This window comes from Ipomoea nil, unplaced genomic scaffold (genome assembly GCF_001879475.1).
Source record: "Ipomoea nil cultivar Tokyo-kokei standard unplaced genomic scaffold, Asagao_1.1 scaffold2845, whole genome shotgun sequence".
Lineage (NCBI taxonomy): Eukaryota > Viridiplantae > Streptophyta > Magnoliopsida > Solanales > Convolvulaceae > Ipomoea > Ipomoea nil.
Genome location: NW_017619273.1, coordinates 2,990,585 through 3,017,816, shown reverse-complemented (window position 1 = coordinate 3,017,816; position 27,232 = coordinate 2,990,585). Strand labels below are relative to the sequence as shown.

The 27,232-nt window shown below is 35.2% G+C and overlaps 1 protein-coding gene across 3 annotated transcripts; it reads right to left on the bottom strand.

Annotated features, from left to right (window-relative positions):
* Positions 1 to 1,336: 1,336 nt before the first annotated feature.
* LOC109160292 (putative F-box/kelch-repeat protein At1g15680) lies at positions 1,337 to 18,146 on the bottom strand. Of its 3 annotated transcripts, XM_019308592.1 has the most exons (6): positions 16,796 to 18,146; positions 14,997 to 15,204; positions 14,037 to 14,125; positions 13,167 to 13,271; positions 12,709 to 12,846; positions 12,108 to 12,369 (listed from the first exon to the last, which is right to left on the bottom strand). In XM_019308592.1, coding segments are annotated over exons 1-2 (1,272 nt in total). In that variant the 5' UTR covers positions 18,067 to 18,146; the 3' UTR covers positions 12,108 to 12,369; positions 12,709 to 12,846; positions 13,167 to 13,271; positions 14,037 to 14,125; positions 14,997 to 15,203. The 3 variants fall into 3 exon arrangements, with proteins under 3 accessions (XP_019164140.1, XP_019164137.1, XP_019164138.1); XM_019308595.1 differs by lacking the exons at positions 12,108 to 12,369; positions 12,709 to 12,846; positions 13,167 to 13,271; positions 14,037 to 14,125; positions 14,997 to 15,204 and adding an exon at positions 1,337 to 1,424 and having other exon boundaries at positions 16,988 to 18,146; XM_019308593.1 differs by lacking the exons at positions 12,108 to 12,369; positions 12,709 to 12,846; positions 13,167 to 13,271; positions 14,037 to 14,125; positions 14,997 to 15,204 and having other exon boundaries at positions 16,674 to 16,943; positions 16,988 to 18,146.
* Between the last annotated feature and the right edge of the window lie 9,086 nt (positions 18,147 to 27,232).

The following is a 27,232-nucleotide window of genomic DNA, read 5'->3' as shown; positions in this document are numbered from 1 at the left end:
CATATACATACATGTATGTTTAAACATACATATCCCACGTATACTATACCCAACAGCAACCCTGTCAGAACCAAAATCATGTCTAAGGAACCTATCATAGAAACATTACCAACAACGAAGTTTGTTCAAGTGTTACATATTAAACAAATAGTCATGCCATAGCAAGGTTGCAAAAACACATTAGGCGCCCAATCGGCGCCTAGGCGCCAATTTTTTTATTTTTTTAAAAAAATTTAAACTAAAAATTTTAAAATTCAATAGTAAAACATAAGGTTCCTATAGTTTTTTCTTACAAATTATTTACGTAAGTGGTTGTAAAATCGTTTTGAATATTTTTGAAACTATCTAAATACATAAAAAATTAAAATTAAGAGCAAAAGAAGTATTTTTTGGAGAAATTAGAGGGTCAAATCGCCTTTGGCCATTTGCAGTGTATAGATCTCGAAAAAATACACGATCTAAAAAAAAAATTGTCCAAAACGGACAACCGAGTCAAAAGTTATGCCTTGCCAAAGTTTCTACACTTTTCAACCAAAAAAAAAAAATGAAAATTGTTCGGCCGATTCAGCAGGCTAGGCAGTCGCTTAGACCGCCTAGCCGCCCGGCCGCAGAGGAGGCCGATTCTGGCCGAATCGTCCGCGGCCGGGCGGCGCCTTGACGCGATTTTTGCAACATTGTGCCATAGTAAGATGATAAGAAATAAACAGTCATTACCAACTAAGAAGTTTGTTTCTACTATTTGTTGTTTATAAGGTTGAGAAAATCAATAATAATCTTACGAGTCGAGTAGGGATCATTTCATAAGAAGGCTCACCAATTAATTCTTAAATAATAATTGCTTTGGCATAACTTGAGAGAGTCTCTATGCAATACAATTGAATAAATTTTAGAAAGACTCTTGTATAAATAGTGGTGCAAACCCACTTCCCAAATCAATGTGGGACAAAAGCTTTTTTAAAAGCTTTTCCACCTTCTTTTTCCAACTCAGATGAGTCAACTTTGAGAATCAATATCTCGTTCACCTATTATCTGTTTTGAACGTACAATATAGCAATCTCTTCGTCTCACTACAAAGAACCCAAATTCACTTTGATCCGACTCAAATCGAAAGTGGACCGCACTAATAATTACCACAAAATAGTCACTTAAAATACAATTTCTTGCTATTTTATGCTATTTTTTCCAACACTATTAATCGAATTGGAAAGCAAGAAGCAAGAAAAATAAGTCACACTGTTAAGTATACATAGCCTGCCATATGTTTAGTACCACAGTAATGATATTGCTGTTGGCCACAGCTGGTCAACAAGGTGAAACTTGAAAGGCATCCCTCCAGCAAAACATCACCCTCTCATATGTTAGGTAGAATCGCTCTATTGTTCTACTTTTCATGTTGGCATGGACTACTCCATTAAGTAATCGTAAATAAATAACATCCTCATTTTCAAGATGAAGACTTAGTACTGAGAAACAACGCAATTCACTCTGCAAACTTTCCAGTAACCCCTTATGGATCCGATTTCTAAGGTGAACCAAAATCCACAACCAGAGTCATAGTTCTCCAATTCCCATACATCTAGTATGGGATCTATTGTATATTCATCTGAAACTTTAACTACACGATAACATGAAGACAACCTTGGCTTACCCCAAAACAATTATTTCTGTAAATATTAAGGGGATATATTTGAATTGGAAGATTGTATGAAAACAACTTGAGAATTTATTATTTATATGCATAAAATTTACTATTTGTGTGCATAGGAATCATTATTTGAACATTTACAAACTGATTGAAAGTAAATTATTTTAGACATATATATTTTAAACTCATTTATGTTTTACATGAGATTCATTTTTTGGAGAGCATTAATAGACTGTACTTATTCCGCACACTTTACCCCAACTCCTTTATTTAGAAATATGATATTCAAGTTCACTATATGTTTAAATGTTTCAATGTCTGCTGTCTACGGCCGTATTCTGTGGAAGGTCGACCTGAATAAAAAATACACAATTTATATATTGAATGTTCACAATTTACATATTGATTGTTCAAAATTTTTATATACGAAATGTTCACAATTTACATATTGAATGTTCACAATTTTACATATTGAATATTCAATATGTAAATTATAAACATTTACTATATAAATTGTGTATTTTGATCCAAGTCTACCTTGCAAAGGCTATCTACCTTTCCATATACATGTACGTATACTGAACAGCAGCCTGGCCTGCCAGAAGTAAAGTCATGTCTAAGGAAAGTAACCTATCAGATCATAAAAACATTACCAACAAAGAAAATTGTTTATAGTGTTACATATTAAACAACCAATCATGCCATTAGATGATAAGAAATAAAGAATCACATTACCAACAAAGAAATTTGTTTCTACTATTGAATTGGAAAGCAAGAAGCAAGAAAAAATAAGTCACTGTTTTTTTTTTAATGTTATGACTCTATTACAATGTAGTATCTATTCATAGCTACTTTCTCAACCTACTAAAGCACAAAGAGCTAATAACGCTTCCATTGAAGATCGAACTCGCGACCTCGCATATGGGAATCCAACCCGGGTGCCATATGTTTACATTGCAGTAATGATAGTGACGTTGGCCACCACTGGTCAACAAGGTGAAAGGCATCTGCCCAACAAAACATAGCCATATGACTTATTGGGTAGAATCGCTCTATTATTCTGCTTTTCATGTTGACAGAGACTACTCCATTAAATAACCGTAAATAAATAACATTCCCATTTTCAGGATGAAGACTTAGTACTGACAAACGACACAATTCACTCTCCAAACTTTCAAGTAACCCATTATGGATCAGATTTTGAAGGCGAACCCTGTGAACCAAATTCCACAACCCAGAATCATAGTCCTCCAGTTCCCATACATCCAGTACAGGATCTGGATTCACTGTATTCTCACCTGAAACTCCCGTCACACGAAGACAACCTTGGCTTACTCCAAAGCAATTATTTCTGTAAATATCGCCGCAGGGAGATAGTTGAGTTGGAAGATGAATGACACGAGAGAATCTTTCAGGGGTGTTAAGTGGATCATAGACCACGATACAATCCGCGTTTAGCCAATGCAGCATCCCTCTATAGGCAACAAGAGAACTGCCCCCTAAATGCTTCTCCAAGGTGAGAGGGGATGAAACAACAAAAGTCCTCCATAGCCACTTCTCCGAACAAAAGACTTGGGCTTTAAACCGAGAACGTGGTGTAAATGTATAATGACCAGAACAAAGCCTGACCACCATGAACTTGTTATGATGAGAAGTATCCTCCACACATAAAAAGCCAATGGAGACAAACTCGCCCTCATGGGTAGCTGGAGGGAGAGCAATCCATTGTCTGGTGAGCAGATTGGAGACACAATAATAAATTTTGTAGGTGTTGGTGTTGGTGAGGGTAATGTAAGAGCATAAGATTAAATCAGCAAAAGAGCCTTCCAATCGAAGGTCTGTAGAGGGACATGGGAGATAACTTAAAGGGAATAATGCACTCTCTCCGTACACCTTTTGTAATGAGGAAGAAGAGTTGGAGATGATTTGGAAATCAGAACGGCATTGGTTGCAGCCAGCAGAGTCACAGATGAAGAAATCACAAGAATATTCAATTCGGAAAACAAGGCTGCTTGATTGAACATCATCATCTGTATGTCGGCGACGGAATCGGGCAATAAAGTAAGGAGAAGAGATGAGAGAATACCAGAGCTTGCAAACCGCTTGGAATCGAACGGCTGCTGCTGTGGGTAGTCTTACAAGTATCTCGCACACCAATTCGTCGCACAATAAATTCCACCCTAATTTACTCTGCCCACACGGAATTAGAGCCGCCATTTTGCCCCCCTCACAATCCGCCATTCTTACCGGTCGTCGCTGGAATTAAGCTGCAAAAGATTTTTGCTTCAGATCAAAGTTTTAACCTAATTGCTCAACTTTGCGGTTTTAAACAACAATCCTTTTCGGTTGAGATTTTAAGTATATATATGCTGTCCGTGCTATGCAGGAATGAATATTAGGCAACATCTATACTTCTATACTTTATTATTATTATTATATTAATAAAACTAAAATCCTCCTCAACTTTCGTTGTTTAAATTTGTCTTAATAACAAACTGTTATATGAAATTAACTAATATCTATTAGTTGGTATTATTCTTTGGTGCATAATAACGTAATTATATAAGGAAATCATAATTACAAGTCTACACAGTTGTAAACGTATAGTTGTAATAAGAGTTAATTCCAGCAATAGTCCTCCGACTATAGTGATTTTCCAAAATTAGTCCTGACTTTTAATTTGGACACTTTAGGTCCCTTGACTTTCAATTTCTTTCCAATTGAGGTCCTTTCATTAGAATACGGTTCATTAGATTTTAAATGAAGGGGTAAACTCGTCCTTTCGCCTGCCTATGCATTATTCTTTGTATTTCTCCCTTTGTATTTCGCTGTTATACCTTGTAAACATCTCAATAACAGAGGAACGCACACACGAGTAGTCAGCAAATGGGGAACGACGAGGAACATTTTAGGGTTTCGACTAAGATTATCTTCATATATATCGCGTATATAATGGAGAAATACTAAGAATAATACATAGACAGGTGAAATGATGAGTTTACCCCTTCATTTAAAATTCAATTAACCGTATTTTGACGAAAGGACCTCAATTGGAAAGAAATTGAAAGTCAAGGGACCTAAAGTGTCCAAATTAAAAGTCAAGGACTAATTTTGGAAAATCAATATAGTCGGAGGACCATTGCTGGAATTAACTCTTGTAATAATAATATTATTTAAACACTAACAAGGCGTTTGGTTGAAGGGAATTTAAATTCTTTTCCACTTAATTCCCACCTAATTCTAAAGGCCACAAAATTCTCTTGTTTGGTTGAAAGGAATTGCAATTCCCCCATTTTCATGGAATTAAAATTTGATGTCCCCCCTCCTCCCCCTGGTTTTTAATTCCTGGGATTTTAGGAAGAAAAAAAGATAGTGATGAGTCAAAATTACCCCTTCCTTTTTTAACCTAAAATTAATGTCTAACAACAATGAACATTTTTGAATTTATACTACTTATTCCCTTTCAATTTCCATGTATACCAGACATTGAAATTGAAATTCTCAATAATTCTATTCCTGTAAACCAAACACTGGAATTTAAATTTTCACTTTATTCTCAATAATTCATCGCCCATGGAATTGCAATTCCTTTCCCACGTAATTCCCCCTCTCCAACCAAACGCCCTATCGCCCTATAATAGGGCGTTTGGTTAGAGGGGGGGGGGGGGGGAATTACGTGGGAAAGGAATTGTAATTCCATGGGAGATGAATTACTGGAATAAAGTAGGAATTTAAATTTCAGTATTTGGTTTACAGGAATAGAATTACTGGAAATTTCAATTCCAATGTTTGGTATACATGGAAATTGAAAGGGAATAAATAGTATAAAGTCAAAAATGTCCATTGTTGTTATTAGGCATTAATTTTAAGTTAAAAAAAGGAATGTGTAATTTTGACACATCACTATCTTTTTTTCTTCCTAAAATCTCAAGAATTAAAAATCCCAGAGAGGAGCCATGGGATTTTAATTCCATGAAAATGGAGGAATTGCAACTAGGGGTGTGCAAATTTCGGAGATTTCGGTTAACCGACCGAACCGACATAATTCGGTTAACCGTTTTTTAACCGAAATATTTCGGTTCAGAGAATGGTTAAAGGTTTTCCCAAAATTCGGTTAACGGTTAATTCGGTACGAAAGTGTCGGTTAACCGAATTTTGGAATATATATATATATATATATATATATATATATATATATATATATATATATATATAATATATTAAATATTAAATATAAATATATAATATGTACTAAAATTCCAAATAGTCAAATGGATTATGGACTTATGGTATTATTTTTGTATGTTTTGATATGAATTTATTATGATATGTATTTTATTTTAATTGAATTTATTATTTTAGGAGTTATTTTTAGGATTTTCAATTTTAGGGTTAAAAATTTCAGTTAATCGGTTAACCGACCGATTAACCGAAAAAAAGTTCGGTTCGGTTAATTCGGTAGAGCGCATTTCGGTTCGGTTAATGGTTAAGGCAAAAAAAATTCCGGTTAATTCGGTTCGGTTAAAACGGTTCGGTTAACCGAACAGTTAACCGAATGAACACCCCTAATTGCAACTCCTTTCAACCAAACAAGGGGATTTCGTGACCTTTGGAATTAGGTAGGAATTAAGTGGGAAGGGAATTTAAATTTCCTTCAACAAAACGCACTGTAAAAGAATTAATAAAGTTTAATTAGTAACAAATTGTTATATATAAATTAAATAAGAGTGAATACCCAAAATGGTCCCTCGACTATAGCTAAATTCACAAATTGGTCCTCAACTTTTAATTTCAACCAATTAAGTTCTTAACTTTGTAATTTTAACACAATTTGGTCCTTTGTCTATTTGACCGTTTGTTGACTGTGATTTTTGAGAATATATATGTAATTTCATGGTCCATCGTCGGTTTTTTAAGGTTCCGGTTGCATTTCCAGACTACACTGTTACATTTGAATCCACTGCCGAAAGCAATTTACCAAATCCGAACGCCTTTCCTTATCCTCCCTTTGGATTCAATGTAGTTGAGTTCCTACCAGAGCGAAAAAGACGACGTGTTTCCGAACTGGTGCAACGTCATCCTAGAGGCCTCCACGTGCTCCGACAAGAGCTGAAGGTTCTTCTGGAGATCGTCGATCACAGTCAACAAACGGTCAAATAGATAGAGGACCAAATCGTGTCAAAATTGCAAAGTTAAGGACTTAATTGGTTGAAATTGAAAGTCAAGGACCAATTTGTGAATTTAACTATAATCAAGGGACCATTTTGAATATTTACTCATTAAATAATATCTATTAATTGGCAATAATGAAAATTCGCAATCAATAGGTAAGTATCACCAGGAGACTTTTAGCCTTGGAATTACGATTACTAAGTCACTTGCTATAGTTACTAAGTGCAAATTGCACTTTTTGTCCCTTTGCAATGTAGTATCCAGTTTTAAATTTTAAGAAATTTGATCCTTCAATTATTCTAACTATAATCAATTTAGTCTTGTGAAATTTTCGGCATGAGTTTTTAGGGAATTTGACTGATATTAAAGGCATAGTCGACGACTCGACGCCTAGGAGATCTAGTCGATGGCAGCATAGGCGGCGCTTAGGCGACCTAGTCGGCTAGCCGCCTAGACCACCGACTATGATAATACGTTAGATGGCCAGTCAGCGCCTAGCGCCTTTTGCAACATTGAAGATTACTAAGTCAACAAATGAACTTGTTGTAGTTACTAAGCAGAAATTACACTTTTAATCCCTTTACAATGTAGTCTCAGTTTTTAATTTTAAGAAATTTGGTCCTTCAATTATTCCAACTATAACGAATGAAATTTTCTTTTAACAGCGCAGCAAGCATAAACTTTTTGGGAATTTAACTAACTGATATTGAAGGCCCGTGCCATTGACGCCACAAATTCTTGTTCCACTCCCACACATATATATAATACATTTCAAGATTAGATTTCTGTCTCTACCAAAAAAAAAAAAAAGAAGAGTAGATTTCTGCAAATATTATATATTATTAGAGGAAACTGCAGGTAAATGCTCACTTTAATTTGTAGCCAAAACATTGTTCTAATATGAACATTGGTTCTAAAACTGCAGGAAGGATCATTCTATTTTTCATTCGGTTTCAGTTCTAATTATGAACAATGTGCAATATTTTGTTTGATCTCTTCCTCTTTTTAACACATCCTTCAAAGCTGATGCAGAATTTCCTTCCAAGATGCATCTCGTAGAATGTATGATTTATAAGTTCATAGTTTAAGAACCAAGTTTTGTTGGAAAAAAGAGTATACTGTAATCTATTTGAAATACAACAATAATACAGAATATAACAGGGAACAAAAACTGGATCATTTGATATTTTCAGGCGTGTAATCACTTTCCTATAAGCTTTAAATCTTCCTCTATAAAAGCAACAAGGTTCAAGATTTAATCTTATGGGATACAAGAAAGATGAATGAAATTCTCAAGTTGCTTTATTTGAGAAATTCCTGAAGAATTGTAAGACTGTGAAAATCTCAGTTTAATGCAAGTTTTTGCATGTTCCTTTCAGATGTTTCTCCAAAATATTTATAGATAAAAAATATATCTGTTTGGAGAAGTTACATGGAAGTTGCTGTGATTTAAACTCAACTTCCATAAGATAAGATATATCCTGAATGATATATCCATCACTAGAGAAATAAATAAATTCATTTTGAGTCAGTAATTGTATGCAAAATTATATATATATATATATATATATATATATATATATATATATATATATATATATATATATAGGGATGCACTCAGGTGCGAATAAGTGCTCAGGAGGGAAATGCGAACGAATCAGCGCGTGACACGTGTCCAGATCTAATAACTTAAAAAAAAACACGGTGGCATTTTCGTAAATAATTGAACATCGAAGTGCAAGTAAAATCACTTACAAGTGCACCTACTTTCACCTATAAGTGCATGTAATTTTGCCTTGGAGAAAATTACACTTTTGGTCCTATGACTATAGTGGAGGTGGTAATTTCAGTTCGTGACTTTTAAAACTAACAGATTTAGTCCTTTTAGTAAGCTTTTTTTTACACATTAAGTCCTTCCGGCCAAATCACCGGTGGATTTTGGCCGGAAAAACACAATCCCTTAATTTATTAAATATTTGGGGGGTAAAATGGTCAATTCATATTCTTCTTTCTTCTTCCTTCTCCTTCCTACTTCTTCGTTCTTCTTCTTCCTTCTTGTATTTGGGGGGTAAAATGCACTGAATCACAAAACACAATATAAGTCTGGTGTTTTCCTGTAATGACGTTTATCAATGCATTAGGAACATCTCTATTGAAATGGCTTTGCTAGTCTTCTAAAGATTTGCAAGTTTTTATGTATGTATAATGTATATTTAGTCTTATGTGAAAGATATATTGAAATTCAGTATTTGTATAAACTCTTTGCAATGATACCTATTACCTATGCTCGGGCTGCTGTCTGTTTTATATATAGTTAAGTCTTGGGATTTCCTCTAGTGACGTATAGAATGTGTAGAATGTATGTGTGATGATTATCAATGTGTATTCAAATGGCAAATCTGGTCTTCTAAAGATGCAAGTTTTTATGTATGTATATTCAGTCTTCTGTAAAAGATATATTGAAATGCAATATTTGTATAAACTCTTTGCAATGATACTTATGCTCGACTACTGGCCTCGGGCTGCTCCTGTTTTATATATAGTTATGTCTTTGTGTTTTCCTCTAATGACATATAGAATGTGTGGTGTTTATCAATGCATTAGGAACATCTCTGTTACAATGGCTTGGCCGAATTGTGTTGTTTCTGACAAAGAATGCCTACTTTCGGCTAATCACCCTCTTCTTGAGGGATATAGAAATGTGTTTTTCTAGTGCCACACTGCCACCTTCTTTTAACATGAATCACAAAACACAATATAATCACAAAACACATCAGTGCATTTTACCCCCCAAATACAAGAAGGAAGAAGAAGAACGAAGAAGTAGGAAGGAGAAGGAAGAAGAAAGAAGAATCTGAATTGACCATTTTACCCCCAAATATTTAATAAATTAAGGGATTGCGTTTTTCCGGCCAAAATTCACCGGTGATTTGACCGGAAGGACTTAATGTGTAAAAAAAAGCTTACTAAAAGGACTAAATCTGTTAGTTTTAAAAGTCACGAACTGAAATTACCACCTCCACTATAGTCATAGGACCAAAAGTGTAATTTTCTCTTTTGCCTTGTTAGCATTCACTTTCCGCAAACATTCATGCACCTGGGTGTGCTTATAACTATATGTGCAACTATTTATAACTATAGGTGCAACTACTTATAACTATAGGTGCACCTACTTTCACCTATAAGTGCATGTAATTTTGTCTTGTTAGCATTCACTTTCCGCAAACATTCATGCACCTGGGTGTGCTTATAACTATATGTGCAACTATTTATAACTATAGGTGCAACAACTTGTAACTATAGGTGCACCTACTTTCACCTATAAGTGCATGTAATTTTGCCTTGTTAACATTCATTGATCTGAGTTCAGCGGGTAGTAATACCCCTGAAAACCACTCGCAAACATTCATACACCTAGGTGCAACTACTTATAACTATGTGTGCAACTACTTATAACTATAGGTGCAACTAAGTATTGATGCTCAGTGTAAATTTTTACTTGCACCGATAATACATTTTACATGCATTTGTAATACATTTTACTTGCACTTCGATGTTCAATTATTTACGAAAATGCCACCGCGTTTTTTTAATAAATCAGTGTTTCTCATCCATTAGATCTGGACACGTGGACGGACAGAATCCATTCCTATTTCGCGCCGGGGCGAAGCATTCGCACCTGAGTGCGATTCTACACACACACACACACACACACACACACACATATATATATATATATATATATATATATATATATATATATATATATATATATATATATATATATATATATATATATATATATATATATTCCTTACGCATGAAAACATGCAAAGAATAAATATAAATAATATCCATATATGTAGGTTAATAATCCCAAGCATATAGCTACATATTCCAACGCATGTTAAGTGTACTTTTGAACTTGAAATGTAAATTCAAAGTTCATCAATCGAAATTAATTAGGCAAACATGCATTAAAAAACCCAAGCATATAGCTATATATCTCAAGCATATAGCTATATATCACAAGCATATAGCTATATATCACAAGCATATAGTTATATATCTCAAACATATAGCTATATAAATCTCAAGCATATAGCTATATATCTCAAGCATATAGTTATATATCACTAGCATAATTTCTATACTGTATATTCATAAACTCTATACTGTAGATTCATAATTTATAAACTGTAGATTCATAATTTAAATACAGTAGATTCATAATTTCTATACAGTAGATTCATAATTTCTATACTGCAGATTCATAATATCTGTACTGTAGATTCATAATTTCTGTACTGTAGATTCATAATTTCTAAACTGTATAGTTATCAAATTATGAACATATAGTTATGTGATTTGTGAATACAGAGTTCAACAATTGGGAATATGAACATCGAAAATTATGAACATATAGCTCTATAATTATGAACATATATTTATAAAATTATGAATCTACAGTATAGATTTTATGAATCTACAGTATAGCAATTATGAATCTACAATATAGAAATTATGAATCTAGATCCGTGTGCACCATCCACGGTTGCACAACGTAATTTGCAAATCTAATAAGAGCCAATAAAGTTAGGTCATTAACGGGAACAAAAAATGTAGTGTAATTGTTTATTGAAATGAATGGTTCATATTATTTTGATTTTAGTATTTTTAAAATAATTTTCCTTATTAATCTCTATTATATTATTTTATTCTCTTAAATAATATTGCATTCTGTTAGTATAAACTTTAGTAACAGAATATTCCGTTAACTATTTATTATTCTTAACTCGGGAAAAAAACACTTTTTTCCACTGAATTATAGGCTTATACACTTTTTTCCCTTGAGTTATTCATGTACCCATACCCTCTCAATTATTTTAAGAGTGGTAGTTTTCTCCCCTTTGATGTTAAATGGACATTTTTACTCTTAAAATAATTATTTCATTGATTTTTCTTCAACAAATTATTGCTTATATGTAGGGATGACTACGGTTCGATTCAAATCGAACCGCACACTATAGCAACCGAACTAAAACAGTAGGAACGGTTCTTGTTATGATTCAGAACTAAATAAAATAAAATAATTATTGAATTTATGATTCAGAACTGAATAAAATAAAATAATTATTGAATTTATGATTCAGAACTGAATAAAATAAAATAATTATTGAATTAGTCTATTTTAAAATTTAAAAAAAAATAGAATTTACAAAAATAAATAAATTTTGAACCGGCGGTTCAAACCGAAACTGAAATTAGAATAAATGTGAACTGGAACCGACCAGATTTCTCATTTACAAACGGTGTTTATAAATCTGTTCAGTTCCGATTCGCATTTATTCTAAATCCAGTTTCGATTTAAACCGCCGGTTCAAATAATGCACTATCTAATCTTCATCAGAGTGGGGGATATAGTATCAATGTATCATCATAGGACTACTAAGATGTGCACTAAAGTGGGCAAATGTTGCTTCCGTTTTCTGGGTAGTCTCACATAAACTACAGTATTGCTCTTCCAAATCTCGAGCTTCAGATTTTCTTCCCTGCATAGAAGAAAGCAATGATTTAGTTTTCTACAATAAGAATATTGTTGAAAATATCAAATTCAGCTTATCTTAAATATCTTTTGTGCTGTTTTTCCATTCTGCCAAAATAAATTTCAAACTACTTTAGCATTACTAATAACACTTAGTATTATTAAGTATAGTAATGGCAGCCCCCAACACTGCTTAGATATCGTAGGATCACAGTATTTTGTCTTAAACCCGAATGTTAAAAATGATAAAAAGAGTACGATTAATTAACTGCCAACTCTATTCATTAGTAATAAGGTTAAATGTACACAATAACTTAAACAACATATAACTAAGAGACAATAATACCTTAGATATCTTCTTTCTTTTTCTCATATGTTTTGTTTTAGTACGAGCCTTAGCATCAACTGAAAATTTTCCATGTTTTGCCATTGTACTAGATGCAACCTCAAGTCTTGAGGTCTAGATTTCAAACAATATGAACTCCTGACAATAAAGGCAAACTATTGTTAACTCTCTACTACTCCAAAAACCTTATTTAAAAGAACCAAATTATTTTAAAACAACACAGAAGAATGATATTAATCACTTTTGGGAAGTTAAATGTAGATGTCTAATTCTATGACCACTAATACAGTAAGAGGATGAAGGATATTAATAACTGCTGGAAGGATATATCGCACAAAAATATATAGGCAATCATAATGACATGAGTTGTAGATGTGATGAGCAAAACTGTTGGAAGGAAGCATGTTTTAATTATCCAGAAACCATAGCAAAGATTATCAGTAAATAAATTTAGTTACCAAGTTCTGATTTGAACTCTTGCTCTGCTTTTGATAGTGATCTTTTATGTGCTGTTGACAAAGATCTCAGCTTTTGTAATAACTGCTGCAGTATCACACCAAATCCTGGAGTTCATAGCAAGGATATTAATAACTGCTGCAGTATCACACCCAAATCTTGGGGAGACAAAATCACATTATTGCTAAGTAAGATATTTATTGTAATTCTGTATCAGTCATTTAAATTCTTCATTCATTTCCATAGCATAGTAATATGCATTGCAGACAAAAAAAAAACCTCCATGGACCTAAAAAGATTGGAATCTTATATAGTAATCTGTAATCCCCACTAGCCTATTTTTGTCTCAGTTTAACACATGTTCTGGGACACTCGGTATTAAAAATTGAAGGATGACATGAAAACCTAAAACACAACAAAACACAAAATCCATTACTCAAGATCTTCAAATCACCATGAAGATGCATAATTAGGGGTATCATTTGCTCAATCATGTAATTAAGGGGCTAATTTGACCCTATTGTTTATCTTAGAGACTAAACATGCAATTAACCTTTTAAATAATCACTATCTACATTTTTTGCAAAAACTATCCTTCTTTCTGGCTCACCTAAACTGACTTGGAGTTGACCTCAAAGGCTTCACCAACCAAGATTCCAAGAACAATATGAGACGAAACCCAAAATTTACCAAGATTTTAGGGCAAGTTTTACAGGAGGAACTAATTGATTCTGTCAAACTACTAATTAAGACAAATAAATGCACAACGCAAGAAATGGGAATCGCTAAAATTGGCTGGAGAATCAATCAATAATCTGTAATAAAGCACAGAAATTACAGTCGAGAAAACCAAACCCAGAAAGAAAATTTACCCTTGAAAGCTCGAGGGGAAGTTAGCACCGGATGAGCACTAAATGATTCTCTTCAAATGAGGGGCGTGGTGCTGGAGTTCAAAGTACACCTAGAACAAAGGGGAAAATGTTATGCATAATCTCATTAGAGGAAGGCAAAACTGAAGGGAGTTCTCATCTCAAAAATTACAAAAAAAAAAATAATAAATAAAATAAAATTGAGCAGCCATCTAGGATCATCAGAATATTTCATTCGGAGAATCATCGTCCCTAAAATCATCTTATACAAAATATAGCTTTACTGACAAAATGCTTCCCTACCATTGTAGACACCTCAAGTATTAAGTACTACAAGCACCACTTAGGTTATAACTAATGTGCAGCAAGCAATGCTCTACCAATACTAGACAAAATCTCTTTTAATTGCTTTAGTTGATAGAGAAAATAAGTGATGAACAAGACTTATATAGGGGGGAAAACATATTAGAAATTTTGGAAGTGGATTATGAGTCTAACTGTCCAGTGCATATATCATGACTATCAAGATAATTCAGTTGCATCATAGGTCCAACAATAATACATGACACCACAAATAGCAAGTTCTTTAGTCCTCAAAGACAAGAAAATATAGTCCTCAGAGCCTTGTTTGCATATTCCACATAATTTTCATGGAAAAGCTTAAAGTATATGAAATTTGGATTTCTCTTCTTCCTTAGGCTATGAAAATTTCTGTATCAAGTCCTTCAATATGTGCTTGCAAAAAAATAGAAAAACAACAAAATGCAGCAGAAATCAGAGGGAGTATTATATATTTCTTAATATCTAAACCTACAAATCCATCTATATTTACTCAGAAATGTCAAAGCAAAAAAGCAGGAAAAAAAAGAAGGAAAATACAGTTAAAATAAGATTTCTAAGCCTTAAACCCTAAACAAAGACTAAATTTAGTAGACTTAATACATAGCATTAAAATGCAATTACCTTTTGGTTGAGGATGTGAATACTCCGTAGCTTTAGCTTGAAATGACTCCGTTGATGACTCGGTTGAGGTGCGAATTGAATCAGTTGAGGATGGAGACTCCATAGCTTTAGCTTGAGGATGGCGATGACTCCGATCGTAGCTTGAGGTGGGACCGATTAGGGATGCCGGTGTCGCCGTGTCGTCAACTCCAAGAGAAATGCTCCGTGTCTGTTATTTAAGCAGACAAATTAAAAAATAAAGGTCATAACATTTCCGACCCACCATTTGAGAGTGGTCCGAAATACTGTCCCCATTCCGACCATCCAATAGGGTGGTCAATAATTTAGAAAAAAAAAAAACTTAATTTATCGTCCACTTTTCTGGATGGTGGGAAAATGCCATTCTTGGGAAATGTTATAAGATGAATCTTCATTTACGTCTATGGGTATAGTATCAAGACTGTACCACACTACATAAAAAAATATACCAAAAATAAAGGAAGATGAGAGAGTCAATTTAGGAGTGAGAAATAACATTAGTCAATTTAGACATTTTTATTTGTTGCTATTGAAAAATCAATCAATTAAGAAAGAAATAAATCATAAATGATGAATTGCTTAGAACTTGAATAAGAGGCGGCCATAGGTCCATTCGGGAATCAGGACTGGATTAGTCATGAATTGCCCTGAAAAAATAAGAACCTAAGGTTTTCCGAGCGGGCTTAGGCTGGGACTACCTCAATCATTATATCATGACCCATGGTTCAAGGTACATTTACTTACATAACATTTATTTTTAATACATATCGAAGGTTCAATTCATTATTAGATATACTATCTAAAATAAATTTTTAATACATTAAAAATAAATATTTAACAAATTAAAATTGAACATTTATACATGATCTACATTACAATGCGGACTATGATCCACAATATAATTTGCCAGAACCAATGCTTATTTGGTGGACCATAGCTTGCACAATTGTTACAATTTTATAGGCATTATTTTTATATGTATAGGATACATTATTTTTTATATGTAATGATCATTATTCGAATGTGTACAAAATAGTATAAAAACAAGTTGAGAATTTATTATTTATATAAAACAAAAAGTTCACTATTTGTATGCATAGAATTCATTAATTGAACATGTACAAACTGATTAATTGTTGATTATTCAAACATGTATATTTTGAACTCATTTTACTGTACATGAGATTCATTATTTATAGAGCACAGCTGGACTATACTTATTCCTGTACACTCCCTCCATCCTACCCCTTTACTTACAAATCTGATATCCAGTAAATCTAAAGTTTACTGTGTATGTGTGAATGTGTATAGGTGTCTAAGCTTTGAATACCAATAAAGATGTCACAACTAAAACCAAACGAATGCATTGGATAACTTAATATGATAAAACGTATACCAATTAAGTAACAGCTAAAACAAAATGTTAGAAGCAAATTTCAGGTAGTAAACTGTGTTCCTAACCAAACTTCCTAATTGTTTCAAAGTCTGCTATCTACCATTCCATATATATACATGTATGTATACTATACCCAACAGCAGCCCTGCAGAACCAAAGTCATGTCTAAGGAAAGGAACCTATCATAAAAACATTACCAACAAGGAATTGAAGTTTGTTTCAAGTTTTACATATTAAACAACCAGCCATACCATGCCATAAGATGATAAGAAACAAACAGTCAATAACAACAAAGAAGTTTGTTTCTACTATTGAATTGGAAAGGAAGAAGCAAGAAAAATAAGTCACACTGTTAAGTATACATAGCCTGCCATATGTTTAGTACCACAGTAATGATATTGCTGTTGGCCACGGCTGGTCAACAAGGTGAAAGGCATCCCTCCAAGAAAACACCGCTCTCTCATTTATTGGGTAGAATCGCTCTATTATTCTGCTTTTCATGTTGACCAAGACTACTCCATTAAGTAACCGTAAATAAATAACATCCCTATTTTCAGGACGGAGACTTAGTACTGAGAAACAACGCAATTCACTCTGCAAACTTTCCAGTAACCCATTATGGATCAGATTTGTAAGGTGAACCTTGTGAACCAAAATCCACAACCCAGAGTCATAGTCCTCCAGTTCCCATACATCCAATATGGGATCTATTGTAAATTCATCTGAAACTTGCACTACACAAAGACAACCTTGGCTTACTCCAAAGCAATTCTTTCTGTAAACACTAGGGGGGTATATTTGAATTGGAAGATCAATGACACGAGAGAATATTTCTGGGGTGTTAAGTGGATCATACACCGCGATACTATCACCGTTTAACCAATGCAGCATCCCTCTATAGGCAACAAGAGGAGCTTCCCCTCCGTGGTAATTCAAGCTCCGAGGGGATGAAACAACCAAAGTCCTCCATAGCCAGTTCTCTGAAGAAAAGACTTGGGCTTTAAACCGGGAACGAGGTGTACAAGCAGCACTACACCACGTACAAAGCCTCACCACCATGAACTTGTTATGACGAGAAGTATCTTCCACACATAAAAAGCCATTTGAGACATGATGCGCTAAGCCCTCCTCATAGGCAGCTGGAGGGAGAGCAATCCACTGTCTGGTGAGCGGATTGGAGACATAATAATCAATTTTGTTGGTAAGGGTAATAAGGCAAGAGCATAAGATTAAGTCAGCAAAGGAGCCTTCCAATCGAAGATGTTGTGTAGGGGAACATGGGAGGTAACTTAAATTGAATACACTCTCTCCGTGCACCTTTCGTAATAAAGAAGAGTTGGAGATGATTTGGAAGTGAGAATGGCATTGGTTGCAGCCGCCAGAGTCAGGGATGCAGTAACAAGGATATGCAAGTCGGAAAACAAGGCTTGACTCAACATCTGTATGGCTATGTTGGTGGCGGAAACGCGCAATAAAGTAAGGAGAAGAGATGAGTGAATACCAGCGCTTGCAAACCGCTTGGAATCGAACGGCTGCTGTTGTGGGTAGTCTTACAAGTATCTCGCACACCAATTCGTCGCACAATAAATTCCACCCTAATTTACTCTGCCCACACGGAATTAGAGCCGCCATTTTGCCCCCCTCACAATCCGCCATTCTTACCGGTCGTCGCTGGAATTAAGCTGCAAAAGATTTTTTGCTTTTTGCCGAAAGATCAGATCAGAGTTTTAACCTAATTGCTCAACTTTGCGGTTTTAAACTACACAATCCTTTTCGGCTGAGATTTTAAGTATATGTCCAATTTATAGGTTGTTTTTTGTTTTTTTTTTTTATCCAAAAAAATTCGTAATCAATATAATAGGTCAATATCACAGGTGGAGTTGAACTTTTACGGCTGGTGTGGTTTGCTTAGAAAATATTTGAAGGGAAATGAAATTGAAATTTTATGGAAAATAAATTTCAAGAAAATAGATTTCATTATTTGGTTGGTTGAAAAGAAATTACTGGGAATATAAATTAGAATAAGGTTCAAATTGGCCACTGAACGTAACCTGAAAATGCAATTAAGCCACTGAACTAAAAAAAAAAAAAAGTGCAATTAGGCCAATGAACTCTCTAAATATATGCAATTCCACCCGGATAACAAGTTACCATCAATTTTAGAAGATTACTTGCTTACATGACAGCTCAGTTGGCATTTTTAATAATTTTTAAATAATTTTTAATAAATTTTAATAATTAATTTTAATAATAAATTTTTAAAAATTTGAAAAAAAAAATAAAAGACGGGGTGGTCGTCTTTTTTATTTATTTATTTAAAAAAATTATTATTAAAAATTATTTAAAATGCCAACTCATCTACCACGTAAGCAGGTAACACGCTAAAATTGATGGTAACCTGCTATCATGTGAAACTGCACGTTTTTGGAGTGTTCAGTGACCTAATTGTACCTTTTTTTTTTTCGTTCAGTGGCCTAATTGCATTTTCAGGTTACGTTCAGTGGCCAATTTGAACTTTATTCCATATAAATTTCATTGTTTGGTTGAGTTTGGAATGGCAAGGAATAATAAGTATAATGACAAATATAACCCTACACAACAACAATAATAATAATATAATAATAAAAGTAATTAATAAAGAATAGTGAAGGTAAAATTGTCATATTATGGAAAACCTTTTCCATGGAAAACAAAATACCTAGGATGAGCTAGGAATTTGTTTTCTTCATTCTTAAGGATAACTTTTTCCAATGAAAAATGTTTTCCATCCAACCAAACAACATAAAACATTATTTTCTTTCAGAGTTAATTCCAGCAAAGGTCCTCCGAGTATAGCGATTTTCCACAATTGGTCCTTGTCTTTTAATTTGGACAAATTTGACACTTAACTATCAAAATGTTTCCAATGTTGGTCCTTCCGTCAAATGACTGTTATTTGGACGTCAAAATAAGGGGCAAAACCGTCATTCCATCTGTTAATGTTGTATTCTCCCTCTTCATTCCCCTCCCAATACACAAATATTACCGGGCATCTTTAAAATCTGGAATCCTCTGTATACCGCTAAAAATGCCATCTTCAAAAACTGATTCGCCGAATCAAGGCAAAATAACGCAAAGAAAAAACAATGAACAAGAACAACAAAAGCAGGAGAAACAAACAAACACGCAAGCAATCAATCAAGGTAGAGGCATATGCATATATACGGGATTTAGAGATTGCAAAAATGAGAGTTTTGTCAGAATTTCAAAGCTGAATCGTGGAGAAGGAGAGAGAATGAGAGCTTCTTTTTTTCCCTTGGTGTCTCTGCCAACAAATGATCTTTACTGATTAGGTGGGTCTTGTGTTGTGGGACTCCCCCTCCTGGACTTGTTTATAAGAAGTGGTGCATTTTATTCTTGAAAATATATGGTGGAAACCACACTTGCATACCAAAGATTCAATGTATTTGTCTATGAACCTCTGGATTTTTGTAAGTAGAGAGGTGATCGACAAGGAGGAGAGAAGAGAGGGTGAGAGTGACAACTAAGAAGAACCAGGAAGCCACGATGGTAGTTACAGGCGGCACATTTTAGGGACGCCACTGTTCCCTCTTGGCCGCCGGGCATGAACTCGCCGCACCCATCCGTAACGCTTCCTACAATGCTAACCGCATGATTTTTCAGACACTCCAGGTACCGGATCGCACTGGGTACGGCGGCAAAGTTTTCTTCTTTCTGTAGAGGCAGAGTTTTCTTGTTTCTGCGGCGGCGGCGCGTCATCTGCACCGGCTGGAAATCCCCCACCGATCACGTTCAATGCCATTCTAGAACTGCACTGCAGACAATTACATAAAGCAGAAACCTTAATTATCAGCAAAACAAAGCAAATGAGATTCCAATGCAAGAAAGAACCCTAGTTTTAAGAGAGAGAACTGACATTCTTAAGGTTGGTTTGAGAAGATCGAGATGGTATGTTTCATATGAAAGTGAAATGCTCGGAGGAAGATAATGGCGACGATATTGTTGAGATTACTCTCGGCATCGGCTATGATTAGGGTTAGTTTGTTTGGGAATTTGAGCTTCATAGATGATCATCGAAGGTGTCTGTGACTTTGCGTACAGAGAGGGGAATGGGGAGGAAGAATACAATTAGCAGATGAAATGGCGGTTTTACCCCTTATTTTGACGTTCAATTAACGGCCATTTGACGGAAGGACCAACATTGGAAAGATTTTGATAGTCAAGTGTCAAATTTGTCCAAATTAAAAGACAAGGACCAATTGTGGAAAATCACTATACTCAGAGGACCTTTGCTGGAATTAACTCTTTTCTTTCACTTTTAAGAAAACATTTTCCATGAAAAATATTTTCCATCTAACCAAACACCCCTTAGTATTGAAATTACGATTACTAGGGCAAATCACACTTTTAGTCCATTTGCAATGTAGTCTCAAATTTTCAATTTTTTTTTTTAAAAAAAATTGATCCTTCAATTGTTTCAACTATAATTAATTAGTCTCGTGAAATTTTTAGAAGTTTAAGGCATGAGCTTATTTCGGAATTTGACCGATATCGAAGGCTTGTGCCATTAGGGATGACAATGTGCCCCGTCTTCGATAGAAACAGGGACGGGGATATAGAAAAATTTCGAGAAACAGAGACGGGGACGGAAAAATTGTGAAATTTCCCGGCGGAGACGGGGATACCCCTCCCCTCCCCGCCCCCGCCCCAACCCCCAGCCCCAAAATAATTAATATATATATTATTTTAGGAATTAAATTATTAGTTTTAGTCATTTTACAGTAACCCATTAGTTGCCAAATTATTATGTTTCTTCATTTAACAAAGTTTTAGTAGCCAGTTTATTAGAATTTAGAACATTTAAATTTATTATTGCTAGTATTCTGTTTACCAGGCAGACAAGGCAGACAATTGTAAAATAATTTGACAAATGAAACAACTAGAGATTTTTGTTTTTGTTTTAAAAATAAATATTAAATTAATGAATGAAAAATATTAATATTTTTATTTATCAACTAGTAAAGAATACAATTAGAAATGGGGATTGGAATTCCCCGTCCCCACCAAATTCGCAGCGAGAACAGGGACGGAGAATTTTTTATATTCCCCACAGGGGACGGGGACGGGGACAAGGTCGGGATAGTGGGGACGGGGACGGGGACGGGGAGTATACTCCCCGCCTCACTCCATTGCTATCTCTACGGGCACATTGACGTCCAATTATTATTGTGTAAACCATATTATCAAATAATGTATATTCAGTACACAAATAATGTACTTTTAGGGAGGCGTTTGGTTCGCGAAATGTTATATTACCATGTTAGATTACTATAAATATTATATTTCTGTGTTTGATTTAAAACTAAAGTATGTAAATAAGACAAATTGATTAAAATGTCAAAAAGTCCAAAATTAATAATAAGACAAGGGAATGTGAGATTACCTAAAAATTAGAAGGTATATCAAATTCCATTCCAATAGCTAAAAGCTTAATGTGGAGGTTATGTGACATTCTTTAGGAAAATTACATAACCTAAACCAAACATGAGAAACTTATAAATCCAAGCAAATATAACCATAGTTATCTTATATAACTTAAACCAAATAACCGCTTAGTATATTAAAAATGTACTTTTTTATTATGATTCAGACAATAATTTGCCATCTAACACTTTACCAATTGGATAGACTCGAAATCCACCATATTTACTGGTTGGACTTTAGATCCAAGCATGACCTACCTATTCAACCGCAATAGGTTATCACTAATGTGATAGATAATACTTTGATGCTTATATGCATACCAAATATACACATTTTGATTTTATTATTAAATTTATTTTAAGAACACCCTTCAATTGTCCCCTTCAACGGATCAATTCTTGTGTGTGCGTACGTTTTTTTTTTTTTTTTTTTTTTTTTTTTTTTTAAAGGAAAGGACGAAATGTTAATAATCAACTAAAGACGAATACAAGTCAATAGAAAAGAAATTCACAATTTCAAAACAGACAAAGAACTGAGGGTGCTTTCTTCGATGGTGACTAAAGTTTGAAATGGATTCCAAATCGTACCAATTTTTGAAAAGTGTCAAAAGAAGGAATACCCATAAAAAGGATTTACGTTTGCCTTGTTATCTAATCGTATAAAAAGGATTTGTATTTGCCTTGTTATTATTTAAAAAATCCGTCGCATGGGTGTATGTGTTGTGATGATTTTGCGTTAATTTTCAAATGATTACTAATTATTGGTTCATGAATTATACTATTGTGTAATTATATTGATTGATTAGTAATGATATATTTATTATAATATTATAATCATTTAATAATGATGATGTACTATTTTGAAAAAATTACATATGTATAAATAATTGATGGTATTGTATACATCAAATTGATCTCACTAACTTAGTCATTAATACATGCTTGAATTATGAATTATTCATCCATGATATTTAATGGTGCCTGCAAGTGAAAGAATTTATGTTAAAAGTAAAAAATTCACTACAAATTTAACTAAGTTAAATTGCATATATGTATTAGTACCTGTGTGTATCATGTCGTGAACCAGTGCCACACCTGGTTGGCCGGATCACTCTTGTTGTTCGACGGGGCATCTGTTGGTTTTGTTGATCTTGGTTACCACCTTGACTCGAGGGCTCTCCCCTTTGAAGTTGCATTATTGGGCGGTCATAAGGAATTATGTTGTACGTTGGACGAGGTTCATAATTTTGAGTTTGAGGATGGACATGTTGATAAGATGACCCCTGTTGTGTCGGATCGTACACAGCACCCGTCGGGGTCGTAAAACTCCGATATTGGAGTGACGGTTTAGCGAATGTAATATTCTCATATTGTGTGTAGGGTGAGTACTCCCCAAAATGGGAATACGAAGCTGGAATTTGACTGCTAGTAGTACCTTCGCAGCTATATGCAATATTAGCCGTTTGAAGGTCACGTTGCGAACTACTAGAAGGTCCGGCAAACTCGCAAAAAGAGGGAGTACTCATAACGGGCAATAGATTGTCCCTCCTAACCTCATTCTCCGTACCCTCATCCTCGTCCTCATCCCCAGCATCATCTTCTTCTAAAACAACAGGTGCCCCTGTATTAGGCGGTTGCATTCCACGCACTCGTCTACAACCATGCCCCTCCCCTCCCACCCCACCCTGCCTTTGTCGCCTCTGACGACGAAGACCCTGAACCGGTTCATTTGGGTTAGGGGCATTGTTTATAATCTCAGCAGGGACAACATTCAAAAATGAGTACGGGGACGCCGCTACGAGTTGCTCGCATCTTTCGGTCATTTCACGACAATTTTGCAGCACCTCATCGAGATTATCACTATCAAGGGAGTGTCTCCCTCTAATACCCATCCTCTGCACCTCATAAATCTACGTCATAAAAATATAAAACACATCAAATTGACAAGGTGTTGATGGTGCAGAAGGCTGAGCATGAAGACCTCCACTAGGAATTCTTTGTTTCCTTGCAATCCATTACGGTCGAGTTGCTTCACTGCAACAATCTGGACGATCGTCTCCAAGCGCCCCCCTTGTAAACGTCCCCGAATCCCCTTCACCGATCAGACATTCTTGTCGGAATTTGTTCGTGGCCACCGCCAGCTCCCTGAACGTGAAAGTCTGGGCTGCAATGTTGGAGTTGCCTCCATCGTTATTGGCCTTCTGATTCATCGCCTCCCCGTGCTGAGAAGGCGGCGGCGGCTTCGGAGGCCGATCTCTATGAGCACTATCGTCAGCCGGTGAAACCCCGACCCATTTCTCTTGCTGTTTATCCTCTTCGACGCCTTCCATTTCTGAGATACAAAACACGAAAAACAGCTATAGGTAATGTCTAATCAGACCGAAACTTGATTCTTCGATGTCGAATCCTTTAATCTGCTCACCACTCAAGGTGTTCATGCGGGAAGTCAGTGACTTTGGAGAGCGCCATGACGACAAACCAGTCCACGACACAAAGAAGCTAGCTATTGCGCCGTGCAGTTTTCGATCCGATTTATAGCATTGCTATATATTTTCTGATATAGCTTGTAGATGAACGACCTGTTGTAGCCGGGTGAACATAGGTTGTGTGCATCATATTGCTCTCATGTCATAAATCAAGCCAGGATCACCGCGCCACTGGGATTTGCGACGCCGCAGGTGGTAGTCGAACACATCCGCCAGCATCTGCAACGATCCCTCCCTCCGCGAAGATCGGATAGATGCATGTGTAAGATTTCCACGCTGTCGTGCCTATCACCGCTTTTATGGTTGCGGGAATGCAGATCTGCAGGCGGTTCAGCGAATGGTGAAGCCGCGGTTGCCGGAAATAGTGACATCCATGCCGCATTTGATCAGTAGCTTTGGCTAATTACCTAAAAATTACTGTACATGGTAATTACTAATTACGGTGGTATACGCTCTACACGCATAATCCTACCAGGAACGCGAGATCGCCGGTACGTCAGATTTCATCTACGTGTCCGTCGTATTCCAGAGCTGCGGAATCGCAGAGAGAAGGGTCTCCCCAATCAAAACAATACCATCACCATACCGCGTATGGCCAGAAACCCTTGGTGGAATCAATCGGATTCTCCAGCCAATTTTGTGATATCACGACTTCCTCGGTTTCCGTGGAAGCTTTATTCCGTCATGATTTCTATGCAATCGTACATGAGCAACGCAATACGATTCGAAGGGTGGCTATTACTCGAGGGGTGGGATGACATTGATGTTGTAAGGATTGTGAGAGTTGAATCTTCAACATAGAATAATCGTGATAGACAGGAAGTAGAGAGTGCTCGAGCTTGTACAGCAGCTCTCAACAAGAGCACCAATGATGGAGAAAATTGACCTCGGGGTATGTAATTATACGGGTCAATAATCTCGATTATAATATAAAAGTAATAAAATAGAAGAACAATATAATCGCAATAATATTTCCTTCTATTGATGTAGGACATTACAAGTGGATTATAATAGAGAGATATGATCTTGTAATAATCATACTAGGCTAATTTATACAAGATAAGGGCCAACAAACTTCCCTAAAGTCGTGGTAGGCCACAAGACTAAGTCTAGGCCCACATGGTGGGCCCACGAGACTAAATCAAGGCCCATCGTTTTGGGCCTGCTCGGGTTATACATTCCCGGACCCCGGGTCTCTATTATTATTGGGCCATTTCCAATATATCCATCAACGGCGGATAGAAATCCCTTTTATGCTTAACAATAAAAAGGCAACAAAAAATCTTTGTTATGCTTTATTCCCTGTTTTGCCTAAATTCAAAATCTGTTCCTATTTGGAATCCAAAATGAAAATTGTTCCTCCTCGGGGTAATGACTCCAAAGGACTAGTGGTCCGTTTGGTTCACGGAATAGGCTCGGAATGGCATAGCATTCCCAGTAACATACCTATTCTTCTGTTTGGTAACAATGTGTATTACTAGGAATAATGTTCATAGTAATAGCCTATTACCTCAGATGAGGTAATAGTTATTACCAGGGCCCCCCTGGTATTAACTTATTCCTGAGTCCTCAGGAATAGAATATTTTTTTTTTCAATTTTAACCTTATCTTTCTCGCCGTTCTCTCCCTACGTATCATTCTACCCTTCCCCGATTCCTTCATCATCAACATCAAAGTCAAGCAATTTTTCCAGCCACATCAAATTAAAGCATCATCAACATCAAAGTCAAGCAAATCTTTCTGCCACATCAAATTAAAGCATCAAACAAAGGTAAATTTTCAGAATTTTATTTTTTACCAATTAAATATTTAATTTATATATATATATATATATATATATATATATATATATATATATATATATATATATATATATATATATATATATATATATATAGAGGGAAGGGTTCAGGTGCGGGTATAGCTTCCCGTGCGGTTATGCGGTTAGATATGAGCTGTTGATCAAATTTAGATCAACGGCTCAAATCAATAAAAAATTAAAAAAAAAACGCGTGTCGGGAAGAAGATAGCACATACACAGCGTCTACACATAGCGTCTACACAAATGAGTAACGTCTACACAAATGATAGCGTCTGCACAACCTCACGCACATTAAGTACAAATCACACACACATTAAGCACAGCCTCACGCACATTAAGCACAAACCCCACACAGTTTAAATATTAACTCACAGATTTTAAGTTTCAACAACTATTGACATTAAGCACAACCTCACGCACACATTAAGCACAACCTCACACACTTTAATATATTAACTCACAGATTTTAAGTTTCAACAACTATTAACATTAAGCACAACCTCACGCACATTAAGTACAAACCTCACACACATTAAGCACAACCTCACGCACATTAAGCACAAACCCCACGCACATTAATCACAGATCCGCTCACCTTAATTTTGACCTACATGCAAAAATTACAAAATTACCACCGCGTTTTTTTTAAACTTTGACAATTCTGAACGTTGATTTAAGCGAGATGAATTGTCCAAATTAAACCGCACAATCGCACCTTGGCACTCTAACCGCACCAGAACCAAATTATATATATATATATATATATATATATATATATATATATATATATACACACACACACACACACACACTAATCATCCTAATAAAGTAGCTTTCTTTCTCAGTCTTGATCCTGATCGAAGACTACAATGGATCAGAAGATTCCTTGCTATCAATTAATCATTTTATGAACATTGTAACTTGCATTAGATTGTTTTGAGTATTTTGTTAAAAATAACATATGTTATGCTTCTTTTGAATATTGTTAAATGTTCTTTACAGAAGTTTGTTATTTATATGACTATTTTGTT